Source organism: Leucoraja erinacea, chromosome 6, assembly GCF_028641065.1.
Source record: "Leucoraja erinacea ecotype New England chromosome 6, Leri_hhj_1, whole genome shotgun sequence".
NCBI classification, from domain to species: Eukaryota; Metazoa; Chordata; class Chondrichthyes; order Rajiformes; family Rajidae; genus Leucoraja; species Leucoraja erinaceus.
The window spans coordinates 52764319-52787937 of NC_073382.1; the positions used below are offsets into that span (position 1 = coordinate 52764319).

At 44.6% G+C, this 23619-nt stretch overlaps 1 protein-coding gene across 4 annotated transcripts in view; it reads right to left on the reverse strand.

Annotated features, from left to right (window-relative positions):
* LOC129698140 (glutamate receptor 4) overlaps positions 1-23619 on the reverse strand; it is a 187811-nt gene that overhangs the window by 57279 nt on the left and 106913 nt on the right. For all 4 annotated transcript variants that reach the window (XM_055637047.1, XM_055637045.1, XM_055637044.1 and 1 more), the window contains exons 8-9: positions 20069-20173; positions 12366-12476 (exon numbers count right to left, since the gene is read on the reverse strand). In XM_055637047.1, coding sequence (XP_055493022.1) covers positions 12366-12476; positions 20069-20173 — 216 coding nt within the window. The remainder of the gene's footprint in view (positions 1-12365; positions 12477-20068; positions 20174-23619) is intronic.

The window sequence follows — 23619 nt, forward strand, 5'->3', positions numbered from 1 at the left end:
CGATCTGCATGAGGATATGAAAATATATCATCACCAAGGGTATGAATTCTCTACCAAACAGTATTGTATAAAATGGGTATAGAGAGCAATCCTGAAAGTGGCAGAGAATATAATGGTAATATTCAATATATAACATTTGGGCACAATAAAGGGCCTGTCCCATGAGCATGCGACTCCATGCCGCAAGCGCGACCTAACGTGGTCGCTTGAGCCGTACGACCTCGCGGGGCCGGTCCCACTTCGATTGCCAGAGCCGTATGGAGTTGTGCGGAGCTGGTCCCGACATCGCGCGGGGCTCTGAAAAACTGACCGTGTTCAAAAATTCCGCGCGGCAACGGCCTGCCGGTCCGCAGCCACCTCAACACCGTATGCACCGCCTCGACGGGCGTGCACAGCGTCTTGACACAGTACGTCACGCGCAAACTTCCCGCCGACTTCGCTCGAACTTCACATCACTCACTCAACCTTCGTGCGGCTCCCGCTACCGGTTTGGTTGCGCTCGCCGCATGCAGGCGCATGCTCGTGGGACAGGCCCTTAAGGTTATTGGCTGGAGCCTCTGCCTATTGGCTTGGTATTTGGGAAGAGAATACTAACGGCCGACAAACGGTCATCATAGGTTAACCTACTAATTCCTGGGATCATTTGTGTAAACCTCCTCTGGACCCTCTCCGGAGCCAGCACATCCTTCCTCAGATATGGTGCCCAAAATTGCTCACAATATTCCAAATGCGAAGTCAAGGCCTTAGTCAAGCCACAAGCCACAAGAACATGTTCACTTTGCATGAAGAATGTGACTTCTGGGAGCTCTCAGCTGATCAGAGATGGAATATTCGAGGGCACCCCCTCACCTGCAAGCACCAATCATTTAGACTTTACTTTAGACTTTGGAGCTACAACGCGGAAACAGGCTCTTCGCCCCACTGAGTCCACACCATTCAGCAACCTGTAAACCATCCTACACACTACAGGCAATTTTCAATTTTACCAAAACCAACTAACCTACAAGGTTTTGGAGTGTGGCAGAAAACTGGAGGATCTGGGAAAAACCCACGTGGTCATGGAAAACATAGCAACTTCGCACAGACAACACCCGTAGTCAGAATTGAACCCAGGTCTCTGGCGCTCCCTCTAAGGTAGCAACTCTACCACTTAGCTGCTGTGCCGCCCCTTGCCAGGCTCTGTTCCGTCCCCCCTCTTTTCCAACTTTTGTTTTATTGTTGTATTAATCAGTATCATCAGTTGTTCACTCTCAGTAAACATATTTCATTTTATACCATCTAACGAGAACCTGCTAAAAGTGTACAGATTCTGCAGACAGACTTTAAGAAATGACAACAAATGCATGTGAGATATATTTAAAGAGAGAGAGAAAGACAGAGAGAAAGAGGGGATGGAGAGAGGGAGTGTACAGAGAGAGAGACAGACAGAGAGAAGAGAGATTACAGAGAAATGCAGAGAGAGAGATTTAGAAGAGAGAGAGAGAGAGAGATACATATACAGAGAGACAGATACAGAGTGAGACCGAGAGAGATACAGATAGCGAGAGACAGAGGGAGAGGGAGACACACTGGGAAAGAGAGCAAGAGACATCGGGAGAGCCAGACAGAGAGTGAGAGAGAGAGAGAGAGACAGAGAGGGACAGAGAGAGAGAGAGAGAGAGAGGGAGGGAGGGAGGGAGGAGGGAGAGAGAAAGAGAGAGTAAAACGGAATATGCGGCCACTGTTTGACAGACTTCCTGCTAAAATGCAAAAAATTTGACAAAACAAGGAAAACATACTTTGACAAACTCAGTGAGGCATCCCCTGATTTTAAAGAACTAGATGATACATCAAAACTAAGAATAATCCTTGGCGAAGGAAATACGGCACATCTTGGTGCACAATACGTAACAGCATGCCATAACCTGAGAGACGGTGAATGACCAACATGCACATATGTACGCACACACTAATCAACATTAACTGACTCTAAGAAATTAATATTGAATTGCTAAACTTGCTATTCTGTTGTACTGCTTACAGTTGCAAGAACGTGTAGCAATCAATAAAGGGCTATAGGCCTATTGTGAGTTTATGTACAGGGACATATCTATCCATGCACTGTGTACTTGTATTTATATTGATGCATTTTTAATATGGATGTTATGTTTTATACTTTGGCGATATAACCATGTATTTTTATCATGCCAATAAAGTTTTTAAATTGAATTGAAAATTGAAAAATGAATTGTAAAAAAGGTGAGACAGGGAGAGATAAAGGAGAGAGAGAAGAAGGAGAGTGTAGAGGGAGGGGAGAGAGAGAGGGCAGAGAGAGAGAGAGGGAGGGGAGGGAGAGAGGGAGCAAGAGAGTGAAAGATGAGAGAGGAGATAGAGAGAGATAATGAAAGTGGAAAGAGGGAGGGTAGAGAGAGACAAAGGGAGAGAGGGAGAGGGGGAGAGAGGGAGAGAGAGAGAGAGAGAGAGACAGATACGGAGAGAAAGAGAGGGAGAGAGAGAGGGAGACAAAGAGGGAGACAGAGAGAGGGAGAGGGAGAGGGAGAGGGAGGGAGGGGGAGGGAGGGAGGGGAGGGGGAGAGGAGCGTGCTTGGATCATAGTGCGTGTCACTGTCAGAACTCGAGGTCTCCAGGCCAGCCATTTCAGCCAGGAGACTCGAATGTGCAGAGGGGCCTGAGACTTGGCAATTAATTAATAGTTTTACTGTGTTTTGCTTTAATAAATACTGTTGTTTGTACACTTGAAAAAAAAAAGAGAGAGAGAGAGAAAAGATGAGGGTAGAGAGAAAGGAGGGAGGAGATAAGGAGAGGGAGGGTAGAGGGAGAGAGGGAGAGAGAGAGAGAGGGAGAGAGAAAGGAGAGAAGAAATGATAGAAAAACAGAGAAGGAGGAGGGAAAGAGAGAGAGGATATATATATATATAATTTGTTTTGCAGCAATGAGTTTCAAGCTCAGTCTGTTTCTAAGCTAGAACTTTCCACCAGATAAGGCCACTAAACTTATTTTTGGTATAACTGTCTTTTGAAAGACTGCAATGGCTCCTGCCCACATGATGAACACAAACGTTGAAACATTTCATTTTAAAGATCCATTGTTACTCACCATTTATTTTTGCTTTCCGTGTTAATTTAGCAGAGCAATAACTATGAGAAACTGTAGTCAGCTCTGCATAATCTAATATAATCAGTGCTATCTGTAGGTGTCATTTCACCTTGAGACCAACATCCAGTGTGAACAGCCTCCTGCTTTGCAAATAATTTGTACTTCCCCATTTGATTTGAGTCTAATTAATACCAAATCAGCAAAGTACAGTGGGGAGCGATTTCAGGCACCACTACTGCTGAGTAGCCATGTACCTGGGAGTGAATGTCAGAATTTTGGATTTACAGAGTGCATGATTTATTTTGATCACTTATATTAATTGCATGCAGAACGAGCTGAATTTCTGATTTGCCTGTCAGGCAAAACTCTCTTGCTGAGGAAGCAAGTCACAAAATGCGGCTTTTTGCTTGAAACACTGAGGGAGAGGTTTCTTTGCATTCAGCTGAAATTGATATTTTTATTAATGTTAATGCAGTCATTGGCTCCGTCCCCACCATTTTAACACCTTTCAAAAGTGTTGCTCTTCACTCTGTCATGTTGCGTGTAAACAGAAATGGCTTCTGGCCATTTGAAGCAACATTTTGATGGCGGAGAAGCGGGCCCTCGGAGAGCGAGCAAGGTCGCCGAGAACCAGGGGGGACCGGACAGAGGGGGAAGGGGGGGGGGGGGGGGGGGGGGGGCTGCTGCTGCTGCCACGTGTAGTAGATAGGATTGTTCGGTGAACTTTTGTTACTTTGGCGACACGTGTACTACCTGGGTGAGGTCAGCTGCATAATGTTACCAGGGTAAATGTAAAACAAAGCTTTTCACTGCACCTAGGTATGTGTGACAATAAAATCTCATTGAATCCCTCTCTCTTTTTCCTCTCTCTATCATCCCCTCTCTCTCCTCTATCTTTCTGTCTCTCTCTCTCTCTCCTTCTCTCCTTTCCCTCTCTCTCTGCCTGTCTCTCTCTGTATGTCTGTCTGTCTGTCTCTCTCCTCTCTGTCTCTGTCTCTCTCTCTCTTCAGCTCAGACTCGATCTTAACCTTGCACACCTCCCACAGTAGTAATTAAAGGGAGCATCTGCCACTTGCTGATCAGTCACATTAGTCGTTGATCGATTTCTACGGGCTGTTGCCACAAATTGTGTTTGCTGCAGGTCTTAAAAGCTGCTGCAGGCTGCGGGCTGTGGGAAGAGCTGTCCTTGGTGCTGAAATACACTGCTCTGACCTTAACATTTCAGCACAGCCAGACTGCTCCCAGGCACTGATGTGTGAGCTGCTTGAATATGGATGAGAAGCAGCTCTGGAGCAGTGCCCTCAGTTGGTGGCCTTTCCGCTGGTGATCTGGGGTGAGCAGTTCTCATACCTAGGGTACTAGCTCCATGGAGAGGTTGCTTCCACAGGTTTGGAAGGACATAAAGCTCTGGAATAACTCAGCAGATCTCTGCACCTCTGGAGGACGCTTCGGGTCGGGACCCTTCTTCAGTAGAATTAGTATGATTACAATGTGAAGTACATCATCCTCCCGCACATGCATGCTTCCTGCGCCTTTGTATATTCATGGCTCCACTCTGCCTCATCCAATAAGGCACCCAGAGGTGGCGGTAAGGATGCCCATTCCCTTCCCTGCCCAACATGCCCACCAGCAACCATCCTGAACCTTTGTAATAACATCCGCCAGCAGGGGGAGCCAATGGGTCCATGTTCTCCAGAGATGCATTACAATACAATACAATACAATCAGTTTTATTTATCACTTGCACATAAAGTGTAAGCGAAATGAATTTGCCAGCAGTGGTACAATGAAAAAGAACACACAAAAACACAATAAAAATGTAACACAAACATCCACCACAGCATTCATCACTGGTGGAAGGCACAACATTTGCCCAGTCCTCCTCCATTTTCCCCCGTGGTCGGGACCTCAACCCTCCGCAGCCGCCGCTGCAGGCGTCCAGATGAATGAAAGTCAAGGTAAGTCCTGAATCAGTGCCTCCCCCACCGGAGACTGCGGCTTCAGGTTGGTGTAGGCCGCAGGCCGGCGGTCTGAGATTTAAAATTCCCACCGCGCCGCAGCCAGAAGCACCGCAGACCGCAGGGCCGGCTGACCCACTGAGTTACTGCCTGACCCACTGAGTTACTGCTGGCTGACCCACTGAGTTTACTGCCTGACCCAGAGTTACTGCCTGACCCACTGAGTTACTGCTGCCTGACCCACTGAGTTACTGCCTGACCCACTGAGTTACTGCCTGACCCAGAGTTAATGCCTGACCCACTGAGTTACTACTGCCTGACCCACTGAGTTAGTGCCTGACCCATTGCCTGACCCACTGAGTTAATGCCTGACCCACTGAGTTACTACTGCCTGACCCACTGAGTTACTGCCTGACCCATTGAGTTAATGCCTGACCCACTGAGTTACTGCCTGACCCACTGAGTTACTGCCTGACCCACTGAGTTACTGCCTGACCCACTGAGTTACTGCCTGACCCACTGAGTTACTGCCTGACCCACTGAGTTACTGCCTGACCCACTGAGTTACTGCCTGACCCACTGAGTTACTGCCTGACCCACTGAGTTACTGCCTGACCCACTGAGTTACTGCCTGACCCACTGAGTTACTGCCTGACCCACTGAGTTACTGCCTGACCCACTGAGTTACTCCAGCACCTTGTGTCCTTTTTTTGAGCTAACGAGCACTTGCCCTTCACATAAGTGGTGCAAACAGTATTGCAATTGACACTGTAGAAACAAGCAATCGTAGTGTGAAGAAGGGTCCCGAATCATAATGTCACTCATCCATTTTCTCCAGAATTGCTGCCTGACCCGATGAGTTACTCCAGCACTTTGTGTTTATCTTCAATTGATACAGGTTGGTTTCAAGTGATGTTAGCCACTTACAAAATAGACCCCACAGAGATATGCCGGTGCAATAAATATTGCAGTTGACCATATTCACAATGATCTGTCGGAGACAACATTTATTTGTGCAACTCCCCTGGATCAAATGAGTGCGGGTTTTTTCACGTTGCCTCACTGTGAGCATTTCCCCCAGCTAACCAATGTTGCTCCAGTTCAGTCCATGACTACTATTGACACTCTGTTATTAGAGTCATGCTTCGTGGAGAACAGGCTCTGCGGCCCAACTTGCCCAGACCAAACATCATGTCCCATCTACATTAGTACCACCAGTCTACGTTTGACCCATATCCCTCTAAACACGTCCAATCCATGTACCTGTCCAAAAGGTTCTTAAATGTTGCGATAGTACCTGCCTCAACAACCTCCTCCGGCAGCTCGTTCCATGCACCTACCACACAAAGTAACGCCTCAGATTCCTATTAAAACTTTCCCCCTCACCTTAAACCAATAATCTCTGTTTCATTTTGCCGAGCTATTCCTCTCATGATTTTGTACACTTCTATACGATCACCCCTTATTTCAAGTCCCAGCCTTCTCTACAAGTTTCCGCATGGTAGGCTGCTCTGGAAGGTTAGAGCGCAAGGGATCCAAGGAGAGATAGCTGAATGTATAGAAAATTGGCTCCATGGAAGGAAACAGGGTGATTGTGGAATGTTGCTTTTTGGACTGGCGTCCTGTGACTAGTGGTGTGCCTCAGGGCTCAGTGCTTGGCCCGTTACTGTTTGTCATCAATATCAATGATTTGGATGAGAACACACATGGAATGATTAGCAAGTTTGCAGATGATACAAAAGTGGGTGGTATTGGAGATAGTGAAGATGGTTGCCAAAAATTCCAACAGGATTTTGATCGGTTGGGCAGGTGCTATGAGGAATGGTTGATGGAATTTAGTACAGAGAAATGTGAGGTGTTGCATTTTGGGAAGACTAACATGGGCAGGACCCACACAGTGAATGGTAGGACTCTTGGGAGTGTTGTACGGCATCGGGATCTAGGAATATAGGTACTGTACATACTTCATTGAAAGTGGCACCACAGGTAGATAGGGTGGCCAAATAATTGGCTTCTGTAAATTGTCCCTAGTGTGTAGGATAGAACTAGTATATAGGTGAATGCTGGTTGGTGTAGATTCAGTGGGCCAAAGGGCCTGTTTCCGCATTGTATCTCTAAACTCTAATTTCCATCATTTACTGGTTTTTCCCTGATATCATCCCTGTTGTTCTATTATAAGAACATTTCAGGGGAAATCTTCATTGGTGGCTTTGATTTACTCAGGATAGTCTTCAATACATTTTCATTTGCCACACCAGACTAAGCAATGCAGATCTTCCCACCCACAAGATATAAAGCGGTTGTTAGGCGGTCAGTGTTCAGATACATGTAATTAACTGTTCTAATTCTGTAAAACTGCAACAAGCCAGAGGGTTTTTAAATCAAAACAATTTATTGCAAACCTTCCCTTAAGTAATTAGATTCTAACTCTTTCCAAATCCCGATCTTAAAAGGACATTGTCCCTTTTGGTAAGTGGGTCTGGTTTACTTATATTAATTTCCTTCTAAGATTATGAATGCTCTGCTCTAAGCTAGGAATACTTCAAATAATCAGAGTTGAGATTGCAGGTAATTAATCCAGTGTCAGTATCCAACCACCTCCGTACCACAGACATTTATTCACTCAGGATCAGCACTTACAGTACGTTCAACAAATTATGCAGTACGTTTAATTTAAGCTGCTTATTCACTGCATATCGATATAACTTGGTCAGGATGAAGACATTTGTCCATAAAACCCTTAAACCCTGCTCCTACTAGGCCAGATACAACTCATCTTTACAGATATAGATTTTACTTTAGACTTTAAGGATACAGCGCAGAAACAGGCCCTTTGGCCCACCGAGTCTGCGCCAACCAGCGATCACCCCATACACTAGCACGATCCTACACACTAGGGACAATTTCCAATTTTGCCGAAGCCAATTAACTTACAAATCTGTACGTCTTTGGTGTGTGCTTTACAGCATTAGAGACCCGGGTTCGATTCTGACTACGGGTGCTGCCTGTAAGGAGTTTGTACGCTCTCCCAGTGACTGTGTTGGCTATTTCTGGGTGCTCCGGTATCCTCCCTCATCTCATCTCAAATCTTATCTGCCTGTACATAATCCATATCCCTCCATCCCCTGCATATCCGTGTGTATCCAAAAGGATCACATGCCATATCCAAAATTAGAGAGACTGATGTGTAAGCAAAGTGTAAGAGCAGAAGGAATATCTTAGTGGGGAATTTTAATTTTTCCAATATTGACAGGGATCCTGACTATGGGTGCTGTCTGTATGGAGTCTGTACGTTCTCCCAGCGACCACATGGGTTTTCTCCAGTTTCCTCTCACATTCCAAGGACGTACAGGTTTGTAGATTAATTAGATTCTGTAAATTGTAAATTGTCCCTGGTATGTAAGAAAGGGCTAGTGTACAGGGGATTCGCTGGTTGGTGCAGAGCTAGTGTACAGGGGGATTCGCTGGTCAGTGCAGAGCTAGTGTACAGGGGATCGCTGGTTGGTGCAGTGCTAGTGTACAACAGGATCGCTGGTCGGTGCAGAGCTAGTGTACAGGGGATCGCTGGTTGGTGCAGTGCTAGTGTACAACAGGATCGCTGGTCGGTGCAAGTGCTAGTGTACAGGGGGATCGCTTGTTCAGCACGGACTTGTAGAGCCGAGATGGTCTGTTTCCGTGCTGTAATTGTTATATGGTTATATGGTTATATGGTTATAGTGTACAGGGGGATCGCTGGTCGGTACAGACTCAGTGGGCCGAAGGCCCTGTTTCCATGTTGTATCTCTAAAGTCTTTAGATCTTTGGCCAGGGGAACAGTTACCAATTCCCTCTGACCAATTTGATTGCTTGTAGGTAATTACTACAGGCCTGCCGCACTCCCACAAAAATAGTAGGTCTGTCTTGACCTTGGTGAGGAAACTTACTGCTGCAACACATCCCATGGAGCTTTTGACACTCTGCTCATTAATCTTTAATCCACCTTTGAATAAAATATACGGTTCAACGTCAAATACCATTAGCGTCTGTTCCTGCATGTCCTTGTTGTGTGCTGCAGTGCTTGCCCGAGACTGAAGTACAAGACGAGTACAAGTCAGTACCACCATGCAGCAGCAGGGGGCGATGTTGGGGGAGGCACCAGTAATATTAAATCCTATCGTTGCAAATCATTTGCCTGTCTTTTCTGGCCCGTTCACAAATATTGCTTACATCATCTTTTAGAACATAAAACAGTATAGTACAGGAACAAGCCCACAGGGCCTACAGCCAACATTTGTTGCAAACATGATGCCAAGTTAAACTCATCTCATCTGCCTGCACATGATCCATATTCCTCTGTTCCTTGCGTATCAATGTGCCAATCTAAATGTCGCTTAAACACCACTGTCGTATCTCGTATCTGCCCCCATCACCACCCCTGTCAATGCATTCCAGCCCCAGCCCCCTCCCCCCCCCCAACCCCCCCCACAACCTCTGTGTAAAAAAACCTGCCCCGCACATCACCATAAAATTTGCCCCTCTCACCTCATAGCTGTGTCCTCTAATGCTAGACATTTCCACCTTGGGAAAAAGGTTCTGACTGTCTACTCTATCTATGCCTCTCATAATTTTATATACTTCTATCAAGTCTCCCCTCAACCTCTGATGTTCCAAATAAAACCCTCCAAGTTTATCCAACCACACCTTGGAGCTGAAACCCTCTAATCCAGAAACCCTCTAATCTGGCTCGGATTAGCTCTGAACCTTTTCATACCTCTAGTTTCCCTCTCCGCTGACTTTCAGTCTAAAGATGGGTCTCGACCCAAAACGTTACCTATTCCTTTTCTCCACAGATGCTGCCTGACCCGTTGAGTTACTCCAGCATTTTGTGTCTACTTTCAGTGTAAACCAGCATCTGTGGTTCCTTCCTACACAAACATTTAATATTTTGATCCAGTTTCCTGGCTGATTGAGTAGTTGCTTCTTGGGTGGAATGTGTATGCAACAAATAATTGTTGGATCATTAGGTTTTGATGCAATGATACGGAGCACTGCTGAGACTACAGCAGGATTACTGCATACAGTCTCAGTCTCCGTATTAAAGGAAGGATGTGCTACCTTGCAGGGTCCAGAAAAGATTAATTGGGTTGTGATATAGGGATTGATGTGTGATAAAAGGTTGAAGAGGTGTTCAGTTTAGTTTAGTTTATTATTGTCACGTGTACAGAGGTACAGTGAAAAGCTTTTTGTTGAGTGCTATCCAGTCAGCGGAAAGACTATACACAATTACAATTGAGCTGTCCACAATGTACAGATCCAGGATATAGGGAATAATGTTTAATGCATGATAAAGTCCAGTAAAGTCCGATTAAAGATAGCCCGCGAGTCTCCAATGAGGTAAATGGTAGCTCAGGACCGCTCTCTAGTTGTTGATAGGATGGTTCAGTTACTTGATAACAGCTGGGAAGAAACTGTCCCTGATTTTGGAGTTATGTGTTTCCCACATTTCTGTCCCTCTTGCCTGATGGGAGAGGGGAGAATAGCCCTGTACTGGTGCTGAGTGAAGACCTCTCTCCTCCATTGTTGACAACACTGGCTCCAAGGTTAATCTCACTCATCATAAAAATTGGTTAGGATGTGTAGGAAGGAACGGCAGATGCTGCTTTACTCCAAAGGTAGACACGAAATGCTGGAATAACTCAGCGGGTCAGGCAGCATGTCTGGAGTAGGTGATGTTTCAGGTCAGAACACTTCTTCAGACTGAAAGTAGAGGTGGGGAGGGTGGAAATAAACTGGTGGCTAGTAAAGGCCAGAACAAATCAGGGCCTGCAACATATGATCTCAGGAAGGACGGAGCCCATGATGGTGCATTGTTGGCTGGGGAAGGTGATGTTTCGGGATGCGAACAGTGGAACTGGTAGGATGATTAGCATGGGGGGAGGAGTGGAGAGAGGGAATGCAAGGGTTACTTGAAATTAGTGAAATCAATGTTCGTACCACTGCAAGCTGTAAGCTGTAAGGTTGTAAGCTGCCCAAGCATAATGTGAGGTGATGTTCCTCCAATTTGCATGTGGCCTCGCTCTGACAGTGGAGGAGGCCCAGGATAGAAAGGTCAGTATGGGAATGGAAATAAAAGTTGGTTTTCAACAAGACTTCCTTCCCATGGTGATGTGTGGTCCTACTCCATCCACACTGTACAACCTAGGTGATTTATTGATATTACCAATGAACACTTTGCCAAGTTCAGCACTGCAATTTAAAGCACGGTTGAAATGTTGCCCATTCCTCTCAGTTGCTAACATCATCTGTATCAAACGCCCCTACAAAGCGTTCCTTGCACCATCCTCTTGTTAATAAAACAAACTTTGATCACCCATGTCTCCAATTTATCTCGTTGAAGTTCATTCTTAACCTGGAATAATACATTCAGTAATGCTGATCGGAATAGATAGGATAAAGGCACAGAGTCTCTTGCCCAGAATGGGGGAATCGAGAACCAGCGGACATAGGTTTCAGGTGAAGGGGGAACGTTTTTATAGGAATCTGAGCGGTAACTTTTTCTGTAAAGGGTGGTGGGTGTATGTAACGAGCTGCAGGAGGAGGTATTTGAGGCTGGGACCATCACAACATTTAAGAAGCAATTAGACAGGTACGTGGATAAGAAAACTTTAGAGTGGGGTATGGGTCAAATGCAGGGAAGTGGGACTAGTGTAGCTGGGACATGTTGGTCCATGTGGGAAAGTTGGGCTGAAGAGCCTGTTTCTACACTGTATGAGTCTATAACTCTAATGCGATTAAGGACGAATATACCCTTTGTGTAGTGAAGATGATAACAGTTGTAGAAATGCTGACTCTAGCAAATAAAGATGTGACATTGTACACGCTGATGCAGTTGAAGATTTGCCAGCAGTAATGCGACACTGTCCAGTCTACGCAAGCAACTCTGAACACTGCATCATCATCCAATTTCCCCGGCCAAACCACTCACTGTTAAAAGAAATTAGGAAGAAACAAATAGGACACAAAGCACTGGAGTAACTCAGCAGGTCAGACAGCACCTCTGGAGAACATGAGCAGGTAACATTTCAGGTCGAGACACTTCTTCAGACAATTAAGCAGACTCACAGTCATCACCCTTTGAAAGGGCACTTGCCTGAAATGTTCAATTATTTATTTACCCACAGATGCTGCCCGGCCTGTTTAGATTTGACAAAGAGATTTGCTGTTTTTATTTCAGGCTTTGAACATCCGCAGGATTTTGTTGTTGTAAACGTGTAAAAACATGGAAGCATGTTTGTATTAATTAGGTAGAGAAGGCAGGGAACGCTGGCTTACCAGTATAGTAGTGACGTAAACAGTGCGATTTTCCAAGCCAGAAGTATCATTCGGAAACATCATCTCATTCTGAATTAGAACTAATTTGTCTGCATCATTCCAGTAGCCAATCTATGAACAAGAACATTGGTAATTAATTAGAGGACATTTTATGGATGAGAAATTTGATAAAAATGACAAGACACCACAGGCTTTTCCACTCTGATCTGGAACCTTTCCACACTACACTGGAACTGCTACTATTAATAATTCCAAGGCCATTAGGGTGGCACGGTGGCCCAGCGGGAGAGTTGCTGCGTTACAGAGCCAGAGATCCAGATTTGATCCTGACCATGGGTGCTGTCTGTGTGGAGCTTGCACATTCTCCCCGTGACCGCGTGGTTTTCCTCCAGGTGCTCCGGTTTACTCCCACACTCCGAAGGCGTACAGGTTTGTAGGTTGTGTCGAAAGGAATTGCAGATGCTGGTATGTACTGAAGATGGACACAGTGCTGGAATAACTCAGCAGGTCAGGGAGCAGCTCCAGAGATGTTGTCTGACCCGCTGAGTTACTCCAGCACTTTGTGTCTATCTCCAGGTTTGTAGGCTAATTGGCTTCTGTAAATTGTCCCTAGAGTGTAGGAAGGAACTAGTGTATGGATGATTGCTGATCAGTGTGGACTCAGTGGGTTGAAGAGCCTGTTTTCACCCTGTATCTCTAAACTAAACTAAATTAAATTAAACTAAACCAAACTTAACTAAACTGAACTAAACATCTGATCTGCTTAATGATGATACTGATGCCCCTTGATTCTCACCAATCTATCTAACTGAAATAGCTTGCATCCTGGGACTGAATTATTATTATCAAGATATCAATCTAATCCCCTTGAAGTCTCAAACTTTTTGTAAGTAGGAAAGCCCAAACTGTGCAAACCCATTGTGTAGCTAATGGCCCTGAAACTAGGTACCTTTTCCGAGTCCTTTAAATCAATAACTATGCGAGGATTTAATACTGGACACTGCGTACCAAATGAGGCCTCACCTGAGTTTTACAAAAAGAGGATAATTCCTTGGAGACTAAAGAAACCGCAGGTACTGTAAATTTGAGCAAAACATAGTGCTGAAGGAACTCAGCGGGGCAGGTAGCATCCGAAGATGGAACTGTCAGGAGACGTTTCAGAACCAGTCTGAAGTTCATAAGTTATAGGTGCAGAATTAGGCCATTCGGCCCATCAAGTCTATTCCGCCATTCAATCATGGCTGATCTATCTTTCCCTCTTAACCATTCTCCTGCCTTCTCCCCATAACCTTTGACACCCTTACTAATCGAGAACCTGTTCATCTCCACTTTAAAAATACCCGTTGACATGAACATTACAGTCGTCTGTGGCATGTATTCCATAGATTAAAGACAGGGTGGCATGGTTGCACAGCGATAGAGTTACAAACTTACAACACCAGAGACCCTGGTTCGATCCTGACTACGGGTGGGCCGAAGGGCCTGTTTCCGCGTTGTATCTCTAAATTAAACAAACTAAACATTAGCTGCACGCAAGTCAGTTCCCCTATCATATTTAGAAATCTTTCCAATCTGCTGCTCACATCTAGCAGTCTATCACTTATAAGTATCTTTGTGTTAGCAATGAACATGCAGGCACTTCCTTAGACACTTTCATCCAATCATTAATAAATGCGATGAACAGTAATTTTCAAAGCACCTTCAGTCCACATGTCGAACCACTGCCATTATCGACAAACTTGCCCCCTACGGGAACAAATCTAATTCTTTATCTGACCTGAAATTGTTTACCCGATCAAATGACTAAATATTCCAAATATGTTAAGTTGTGTACTACCATTGAAAGGACAATAAGACCATAAGACATAGGAGCAGAATTAGGCCATTCGGCCCATTGAATCTGCTCCGCCATTCAATCACGGCTGATCTATGCCGTTCTCCTGCCTTCTCCCTGTGACCTTTCACGCCTTTACTAATCAACATTCTATCAATCTCCGCTCTAAAAATACTGAATGACTTGGCCTCCGCAGCCGTCTGTGGCAATGAGTTTCCACAGATTCATCACCCTCCGACTAAAGACATTCCTCCTCTTCTCCATTCTAAAAGTACGTCCTTTCATTCCGAGGCTGTGCACTCTGGTCCTAGACTCTCCCATTACTGGAAATACCCTCTCCACATTCACATCCATCTACACATTTCATTAGTCAGTAAGTTTCAATGACATCCCCCTCATCCTTCTAAACTCCAGCGTATACAGGCCCAGAGCCATCAATCTCACAACTTCCTCAGAAAAGGCAAACAGATAGGTGGAACTTTGTGCCATTCCAGACTCATCGAAAGGTACAACACTTTCTGCTTTCTTCCACTTTTTCAGATAGCGGGTCTAGCAATAATATTGTTGTTTTGATCTCGTGGCGCAGACAGTAGTGGAGTTGCTGTCTCACAATGCTAGAGACCCGGGTTTGATCCTGACTACAGGTGCTGTCTGTACAGCATTTGTATGTTCTCCCTCGAACTACTTGGGTTTTCGCTGGGATCTCCGGTTTCTTTCCACACTCTAAAGACGTACAGGTTTGTAGGCTAATTGGCTTGGTATCATTAGAAATTGCCCCTGGTGTGTGTAGAATAGTGTAAGTGTGTGGGCATCGCTGGTCGGCACAGACTCAGTAGGCTGAAGGGCCTGTTTCTGTGCTGTATCTCCAAAATAAACTAAACTAAACTAAACAGAACTGACATCTTCAGTTCCTCCAGGCTTGGTGTCTGTTCTTGTTCCATTGCCGGATATTTTTGTCACTCCATTCGTCACCTAACCTCCTCCTTCATGTTCTCACCTTCCTTTCAGCACCATGGTCAGCAGGGCAGCACCGTGGGTGCAGCAAGGAGAAATATTGCCTCTCAGCTGCATTGAAGCAGGTTTGATCCTGTCTAGCTGCGCTGTCTGTGTGGAGTTTGTATGCTTGAACATTTTCACTGCAACTGCGTGGGCTTTCTCTGGGTGCATTTGCTTCATCCCAGGTGATCGATGGTTGGCATTGATTCGTCAAGCTGAAGGGCCTGTTTCCATGCTCCTAAAACTAAACTAAACTAAACTCATAGGTGGATCCTGATAAATCCTACAAGATATGGATAAACATTTGTCTTTGGTGTGGGGGAATTCACCAGATGTAAGGGAGGCTTATTCTTGGTAATTTAGAGGTACGAGAAGATTTTTCTCAGATAAGATAGTTAATTATAATTGTTTTTTTCCCAAAAGAGTTGGTATTATTTTCAGAGTGAAGCAGGTCAATTGTTGAGGTGCTTTAAAGACTGATTTCTATTTTTCTGTCATTTAAGTACAGGGGAAACTTCACATCGAAATGGGTAAGGTGTATTTAACCACTCTAAGTATTACACTGCGGTACTATTTAATAGGAAATTGCTAGCCCCTGGGCTGCTATCAGCACTCATGTACCTTCTAAATCTCTCATTTCCCTCTCCTCTGACTCTCAGTCTGAAGAAGGGTGTCGATCAGAAACGCCACCTATTCCTTTTCTCCAGAGATGCTGCCTAACCCGCCGAGTTACTTTAGCTTTTTGCATCTATCTTCGGTGTAAACCAGCATCTACAGTTCCTTCCTGCATATTCTCATTAAAAGACAACTGTGTTATGGTCTATCGTGCAGTTCTGAGATCAGCTAAGGAAGGCGTCATTAACACATTCACACCCCGCTTTACACCATTACCTGGCCATGATCACACTGACAACTGACTTCTGTCCCTCCGGCACTTTTAATGAAGGGTTCTAAGTGGCATTAAATCATTTTCTACCAAGGTCAAGCAACTGGGAACAGTGAACTTTTATTTTATAAGGATCACTTGAATTGCAAAACTGATTTTGATGCTTTTATCTTTGTCCTTTTGAAGTGAAAGACGCCACAGATAGCATTCTCACAAAATGCCACGGACAATCATTGGAATAATTGAGCCATGACAGATTTGATTAGGTTACGTGCCTGAAGAAATGGCCAATAGTATTTTTGCTGCATTAAATGTGGTCATAGATTCACATGCAGCAGTGCAAATTGCTTGCTTTGCAACCAAGATCTAGACTGAAGGCACGATGTGGGAGTTTCTGCTGTGACGTGTGACCGCAGTACATAATTCCTGACTGTTTTACCAAGTGCAATGCAGTGCACCTGCTACAATCTCATGGTAAACACTAAATCTGCAGATTGCATTAAGGGCTCTAATACAACTATGTATATCACTGAACAGTTCATAATTGGATAATGCCTTAATGCACAACATGAAACCAAAGCCACTAAGGAATTCAGCATTCCCGATTATTTTCAATCATTTGTTCAATTATATCATGCATTGTCCCAGGCGTCACTATAAACGTTCAACTTTCTGTGTCCTTCTCTCTTCCTACTGTCTTGCAAACCACAGAGCTGTCTTTCAGAATGTGGGCAGGTCCTACTGAATGAAATCCCCCAGGGTTAAAAGGAAAATGCAAGCCTTTTTGTAACTGCAAAAATGCTGGTTAATTAAAAAAAGTCAAATAAAATCTGTTGAATTTCTCCCTTTTTTATATCGGCTGCGAATATACCCAATGGAAAGGGAGCAGGCTAGAGTGGAAATCTTTCTGATCGGGCTTATTCTAAATGAGCAGGTCGTGAAATAGACAGCAACTCCTCCTGCTCGCCTCAGCCAATATCTGATAACCCAGTATGTACCAGAAACAAAGGGTGGCTTTATGTTTTGTAAGGTGGTTGCTCCGGGAGATAGTTTAGTTTAGAAATGCAGCATGGAAACATGTCCTTCGGCCCACCGAGTCCACACTAACCATCAATCACCCGTTCACACTAGTTCTATGCTATCCCACTTTCTCATCCACTCCATACACTGGGGACAATTTCAGAGGACTATCCAACCCGCACGCCTTTGGGATGTGTGAGGAAACTGGAGCACCCAGAGGAAACCCACGCAGTCACAGGGAGAACGTGCAAACTCCACACAGTCAGAGGTAGGATCGAACCTGGGACTCTGGCGCCATGAAACTCCAGTAGCTGCACCACTGTGCTGCCTTGTGTGTGCCGGCAGGTGTGCTGATGATGAAGCTATGCGGTGAATGACAAAAGTGTGTTTTTTGGGTATTTCCACGCTTTTTGAGGGAAGTGGAGATAGTGCTGAAATGTGGTGCTGAGGTCAAAGACCAGCCAAGATGTTCTTGATGTGAGAGGGGAGAAGACGAAGTGGCCGGGGTGAGACTCGTTCTGGATTATGCTGGTAGCCTTGCCGAGGCAGCGTGAGGTGTAGATGGAGTCAATGGAAGGGAGCTGGTTTGCGTGATGGTCTGGGCTGTGTCCACAATGAATTCTGATCAACCAGACTACCACGTGCAAGGCAAGTGATTTGTCAGACTCACTCACATCGTATTGTGCATCAATCGTTCCAATACTCTAGAACAGCTCATGGCTTAGCCAACAATTTGGTTCATCCCCTCCCTGACTTGACATAAAACAACTCTAATTGTTTTTACTAGAACTTGTCTCTGGCTAATCTGTTTTAAAACATCACTGGGTCAACTTGTGCTTTCAAGATCATTTATCTTTGTGTCCAAGCATCAGTCTTTAGAGGCCGTATATTTAAGATAATCACTTGTAAATGTACAAGAAGCTTTGGGAGGTATTTCTTTACGCACGCAGTAGTTAGCAGGAAGCCACTGTAAGAAATATTGAGATGACAAACATATAATACATTTAAGGGGATCCTTGATAACCATACTGAGAAAGGAATAGAAAAATGTGAGACTGTCTATTCTGGCAGAAAGTACAAAAAGCCTATCATCTAAGTGATGAGTCAGAATAAAAGGATACACCTTTAGAAAGGAATTTCTTTAGTCAGAGGGTGATGAATCTGTGGAATTCTTTGCCACAGACATCTGTGGAGGCCATCATTGGGTATTTTTAAAGCGGAGATTGACAGGTTCTTGATTGGTAAGGGTGTCAAGGGTTATGGGGAGAAGGCAGGAGATTGGGGTTGAGAAGGAAAGATAGATCAGCTGATTGAATGGCAGAGTAGACTTGATGGGCCAAATGGCCCAATTCTGCATCGATGACATGAACTTAATGAACATGAGAGATTACAAAGCTGAGATGCAGACAGATTTTGGTGCCTTATATAATGATTCGGAAAATGATAGGTTCAGCTGCTATTTAGAAAGGCCACCAGAATGTTATTGCTTATTGCTGAAGAGCCATCTACAAAAGTGGGTGATTATGGTTCTCGTCTACAGTGGAGGACTGAGGCCACATCTGGAGTACAGCTACGTCTCCTTATTCAAGAAAAATATGTCAATGTATTGGAAAAAGTGTAGAAAAAGGTTCACCAGACTAATATGGAATTGTTCAATGAGGGAAAACGTGGGCAGACAAGTCTTATATTCATAAAGTTTAGAAGAATCAGAGGAGATTTGACCAACACATATAAGATCATGAGAGGTCGGGAGAGGGGAGATGTGGAGATGATGTTGCCTTCTGTGAAAAAAGAAATTAGTGGTCATGTATAAAAATAAGGAGTCGTCCCTTTAAGACAGATAAGAGAATCTTTTTTCTCAAAAAGTGTTGGGGAAACAGTCTGTGAATATTATTAAGGCAGAAGCAGATAGACTCTTGATAAGCAAGGGGTGAAAGGTTAGCACGGGTAGAAGGAAATAGGGACCTGAGGTTACAATCAGATCAGCCACGATCATATTAAATGACAGAAGAGACTTCGGGGACTGACTGATTTATTCCTGCAAGTACTTTGTAGGTTTGTAGGATACGTTGATGGAATTAGATTAGTTGTGTGATCCGGAGCATTAACACCAACACAGACATTGACTGGATGACCTGTCTTAGTGCAGCAATCCAATACAATTATCAAACAGAGTTTGATTTCAGGTACTTCTGATCCCTGTCTGATATGTAGGCTATCCAATGTCTAAATCAAAGCAAGCAATTAAAAACATTATTTTGCACATTATTGTTTGTCTAATGTCTAAAATGCCTTAAGAAAGACCTTCCTGACTGACTTTGCAACAAGCAGAGAAATTGGACTCCTATATATGGGCGAGACCAAGTGCAGATTGGGCGACTGTTTCGCTGAACACCTAGGCTCAGTCTGCCTTGGCCTACATGATCTCCCACTTTCTAAACATTTTAACTCACCCTTCCTACCCCCACAGTCACCTTTCTGTCCTGGATCTCCTCCACTGTCAGAGTGAGCCACATGCAAATTGTAGAAACACAACGCATATTTCACTTAGGCAGCTTAGAAACCCAGTGGTTTGAATTTTGATTTCTCTAACTTCAACTAACCCTTGCACTCCCTCCCTCTCCATCCCTCCCCCATCCTAGTCCTCTTGATAATTTCCTTTTGCATTCCATCTTTATCACGTCCTCCCCAGTCAACAATGAACCATTGTGGGCTCCAACTTTCCTGAGTCATCGATGCCGGCTCTGCTTTGTTCTGGACCTTCCCATACCTCTAGTTTCCCCCTCCCTGACTCCCAGTCTGATGAAGGGTCTCGCCCCCCTAAAGTCACCGATCCCCTCTCGCCTGACCCGCTGAGTAACTCCAGCATTTTGTGTTTATCTTCAGTCTCGTAACCTGCTTTGAGGTGGAAGTGGAAGATTGATTAACACCAGCGGAGGGCTTTTGTTCTTGCTCACGGTAACTCACCCTTCTGTGGCCAGCACTTTTCAGCTCAAATACATCTATTGTGAAGTTTGTTCGCCGTCCGTAGTTGTCAAACTGAACATTCCCTGTTAAACCTTGGATCCGTACCTTGCGATGAATCAAAGAGGAAAGATATGCATTACATCACCATTCTGATGGAAGTCTTTAGCACAGCTTAACATTAACATCACTTTATGTTCTAATTTTCTTCTATCCTGTCGCAGGGCTAAGTTAGGGATCTGTGGGTCATGATCTCCCGGGTTCCAAGCACTTTAACTCCCCCTCCCCCTCCCATACTGACCATTCTGTCCTGGGCCTCCTCCACTGTCAGAGTGAGGCCTGATGTAAAATGGAGGACAGCACCTTATTATCCTCTTGGGCAGCTTTCAACAACAGTATGAAAGTTCATTTCACTAATTTTAAGTAACCCCTTCATTCCTGCTTTCCCCCCTCACCCCTACCCCACCCTACAGTCATCCTACTGGTTCCACTGTTTGCATCCCTGTACCCCTTTGTTATCACCTCATCCCCAGCCAACAATGGGCCATTGTGGCCTCCACTTGGTCATCTGTTGCCGGCCCTGCTTTGTTCTGGGCTTTTCTTTCCTCCAGCTCCCTCCCCCCTACTTTCAGTCTGAAGAAGGGTCCTGACTCAAGACGTCACCCATCCTTTTTTTCCCCAGAGAGGTTGCCTGACATGGAGAGTTACTCCGGCACTTTGTGTCTATCTATGGATCTGTGTCAGCCAGCAACCAAATATTAATGAAGTGAATAGTTACAATCTGGGAAGATTGAGTGATGGCTATGGATTCAACAATGACTTTAAAATAACAGTGGATACATATTTGTAAAGGGCAAATCTGTCAAGCTCTGTGAGAAGACGGGGATGTAATGCTTAGGCTTTACAAGACTGCATTTGGAGTATTTTCAAGCAGTTTTGGGCCCCATTTCTGAGATAGGATGTGCTGGCATTGGAAAGGGTCCAGAGGAGGTTTACGAGAATGATCCCAGGAATAATTTGTTTAATATATGATGAGCATTTGATGGCACTGGGCCTGTACTTGCTGGAGTTTAGAAGGATGAGGCGGGGGGACCTCATTGAAACTTACCAAATAGTGAAGGCCTGGATAGAGTAAATGTGGAGAAGATATTTCCACTAGAGTCTCGGACAAGAAGCCACAGCCTCAGAATAAAATAATAGGCCTATAGAAAGGAGATGAGGAGGAATTTCTATAGCCAGAGGGTGGTGAATCTGTGGAATTAAGAAGGGCGTGGAGGCCAAGTCAATGGATATTTTTAAGGCAGAGATTGACAGATTCTTGATTAGTAAGGGATCAGGGGTTACGGGGAGAGGCAGGAGAAGGGGTTGAGAAGGAAAGATAGATCAGTCACGATTGAATGGCGGAGTGGACGATGGGCTGAATGGCCTAATTCTGCTCCTAGAACTTATGAACCTGAAGAAAGAGAGGAAAGGATCCTTTAGATGATTGTTTCAAAGTAGCAAATGGCCTCCTTCTGTCTTAAGATTCACTGATTATTCATGTATGAACATAGGAAATGAGTGCTAGCAGGTCACACGGTCACCCTGAGTTTTGCAGCCCTGTGTGTCTCCTAAATGTCATCAAAGCAGAAAGCCTGAACCAGTGGATATCATTAAAATATTCTGGGAAACCAGAAAAAATAATCAAAAAGGACAATGGATATTTCTGGGACTGGAGTTCAAAATAGTAGATGCTTCACTGCGGCAAGTTAGACTTGGTTAGATTATTATGAGTGTCACATCTTAGAAAAACAATCATATCGGGGCGGCACAGTGGCGCAGACGGGAGAGCTGCTGCCTCACAGCGCCAGAGACCTCCTGTCTAAGTGGAGTTTGCACATCCTCCCTGTGACCGTGAGGGTTTTCTCCAGGTGCTCCGGTTTCCTCCCACACTCCAAAGGCATGCAGGTTTGTATGTTTCTGTAAATTGCCCCTAGTGTGTGGGATAGAACTAGCGTATGGGTGATTGTTCCTCTCCACTACTTTAATACCATCCTGCATCATTGCATCCTCCTTTTAAACAACATCTGATAATAGGACAAGGGCAGGAAATAAGCTGGAGACACAAGAGGAGCGATCGCCGATCAGCGCGGACTTGGTAGGCTGAAGCCCTGTTTCCATGCTGTTTCTCCAAACAAACTAACTAAACTGATAATTTTCCATAGAAGTCCTTTTCCTTTTCCACTTTGGGAAAGTGAAATCCCCCCTTTGCACAATAATAGTTAAAAACCATGGGCGAAAACAGTGGGGGCAGGAATGGGTGTGAAGAACGGTCCTGACCCAAAACATCACCTATCCATGTTCTCCAGAGATCCTGCCTGACCTGCTCAGTTACTCTTTTTGGGGGGTAAATAGGGACCGGCTTTAACTAAACTTTGCTTTATTATTACACAAAACAGAATTGCCTGCTATTGTGAAACCCTTTATTAACTTAATACACCTCTGAGTATTTCTAAATGTTATTTATCCTGAATAAATAATTCGGGGCTGGATGAAGACAATTAAAATGTCATGGCTACAATGATTCAGTATGAATAAGGGTCTCGACCCAAAACGTCACCTATTTCTTCGCTCCAGAGATGCTGTCTGACTCTCTGAGTTACTCCAGCATTTTGTGTCTATCTTCGGTGTAAACCAGCATCCTCAGTTCCTTCCTACACATGACTACAATGATCGCTCCTTTGTGAGTAATTTAAGGTGAAACAGAAAATTGGGTACTTATAAAACGTCTATAACTTTGCCACTTCTGAGAAAACCTTCCTCGTGTGGATTTTAAAACAATGGGTCGCATTTTGCCTTCTGATGGGTTGTTAAATAGATTGGGTTTAGAGCATTAATGCAGCTCTTTCGAGTGCTGTCTTTTCCTGGGAGCCTACACAGTTGTTAAGTTGTATTCATTACATCGATGGAAATTCAGTGCAAAATTCAAGCTGACATCCTTCATTAGAATTCAAGTCATTACATGGCCACAGGTGGTCATGAACAGTTTAGTTAGAGCATATCTCATTCACTTCAATGATGGTCCTTGAACAAGACAGAAACCTCATTATACCTGTAAACGGTATTGGTTTTTAGCTGCAGTTTTCATCCAGACCCCCCACCTCCCCATCTCAGTCTTTTTTAGATCTGACGTTATACTCATTAAAATCCCAATTTTTTAATAAACTAGGCTGCTATTACAGAAACCTCCTCGTGGTGCAGCCTGGGAAACACTGACCGAGATCCGACACAGACAGTATGGGTCAGCTGTATTCAGCAGACCAAACCTCGCGATCGAAGAGGTCTGCACCCACACCACCGAAGGGCAAATGGAAACCATCACAGTTGCCCTCCCAAACATCTCTGGCACATCAATGTATAAACCCCCCCAAAGTCCGTTCCTCCACTCTGAACTGCCAGACTGTTGCAAGAGGAAATACCACATTATCATTGGAGACTTCAATGCCCATAGCTCATTGTGGGGCTATGAAGTGAACAATCAAGATGGAGATGAAGTCGAAACCTGGCTCGAGTCG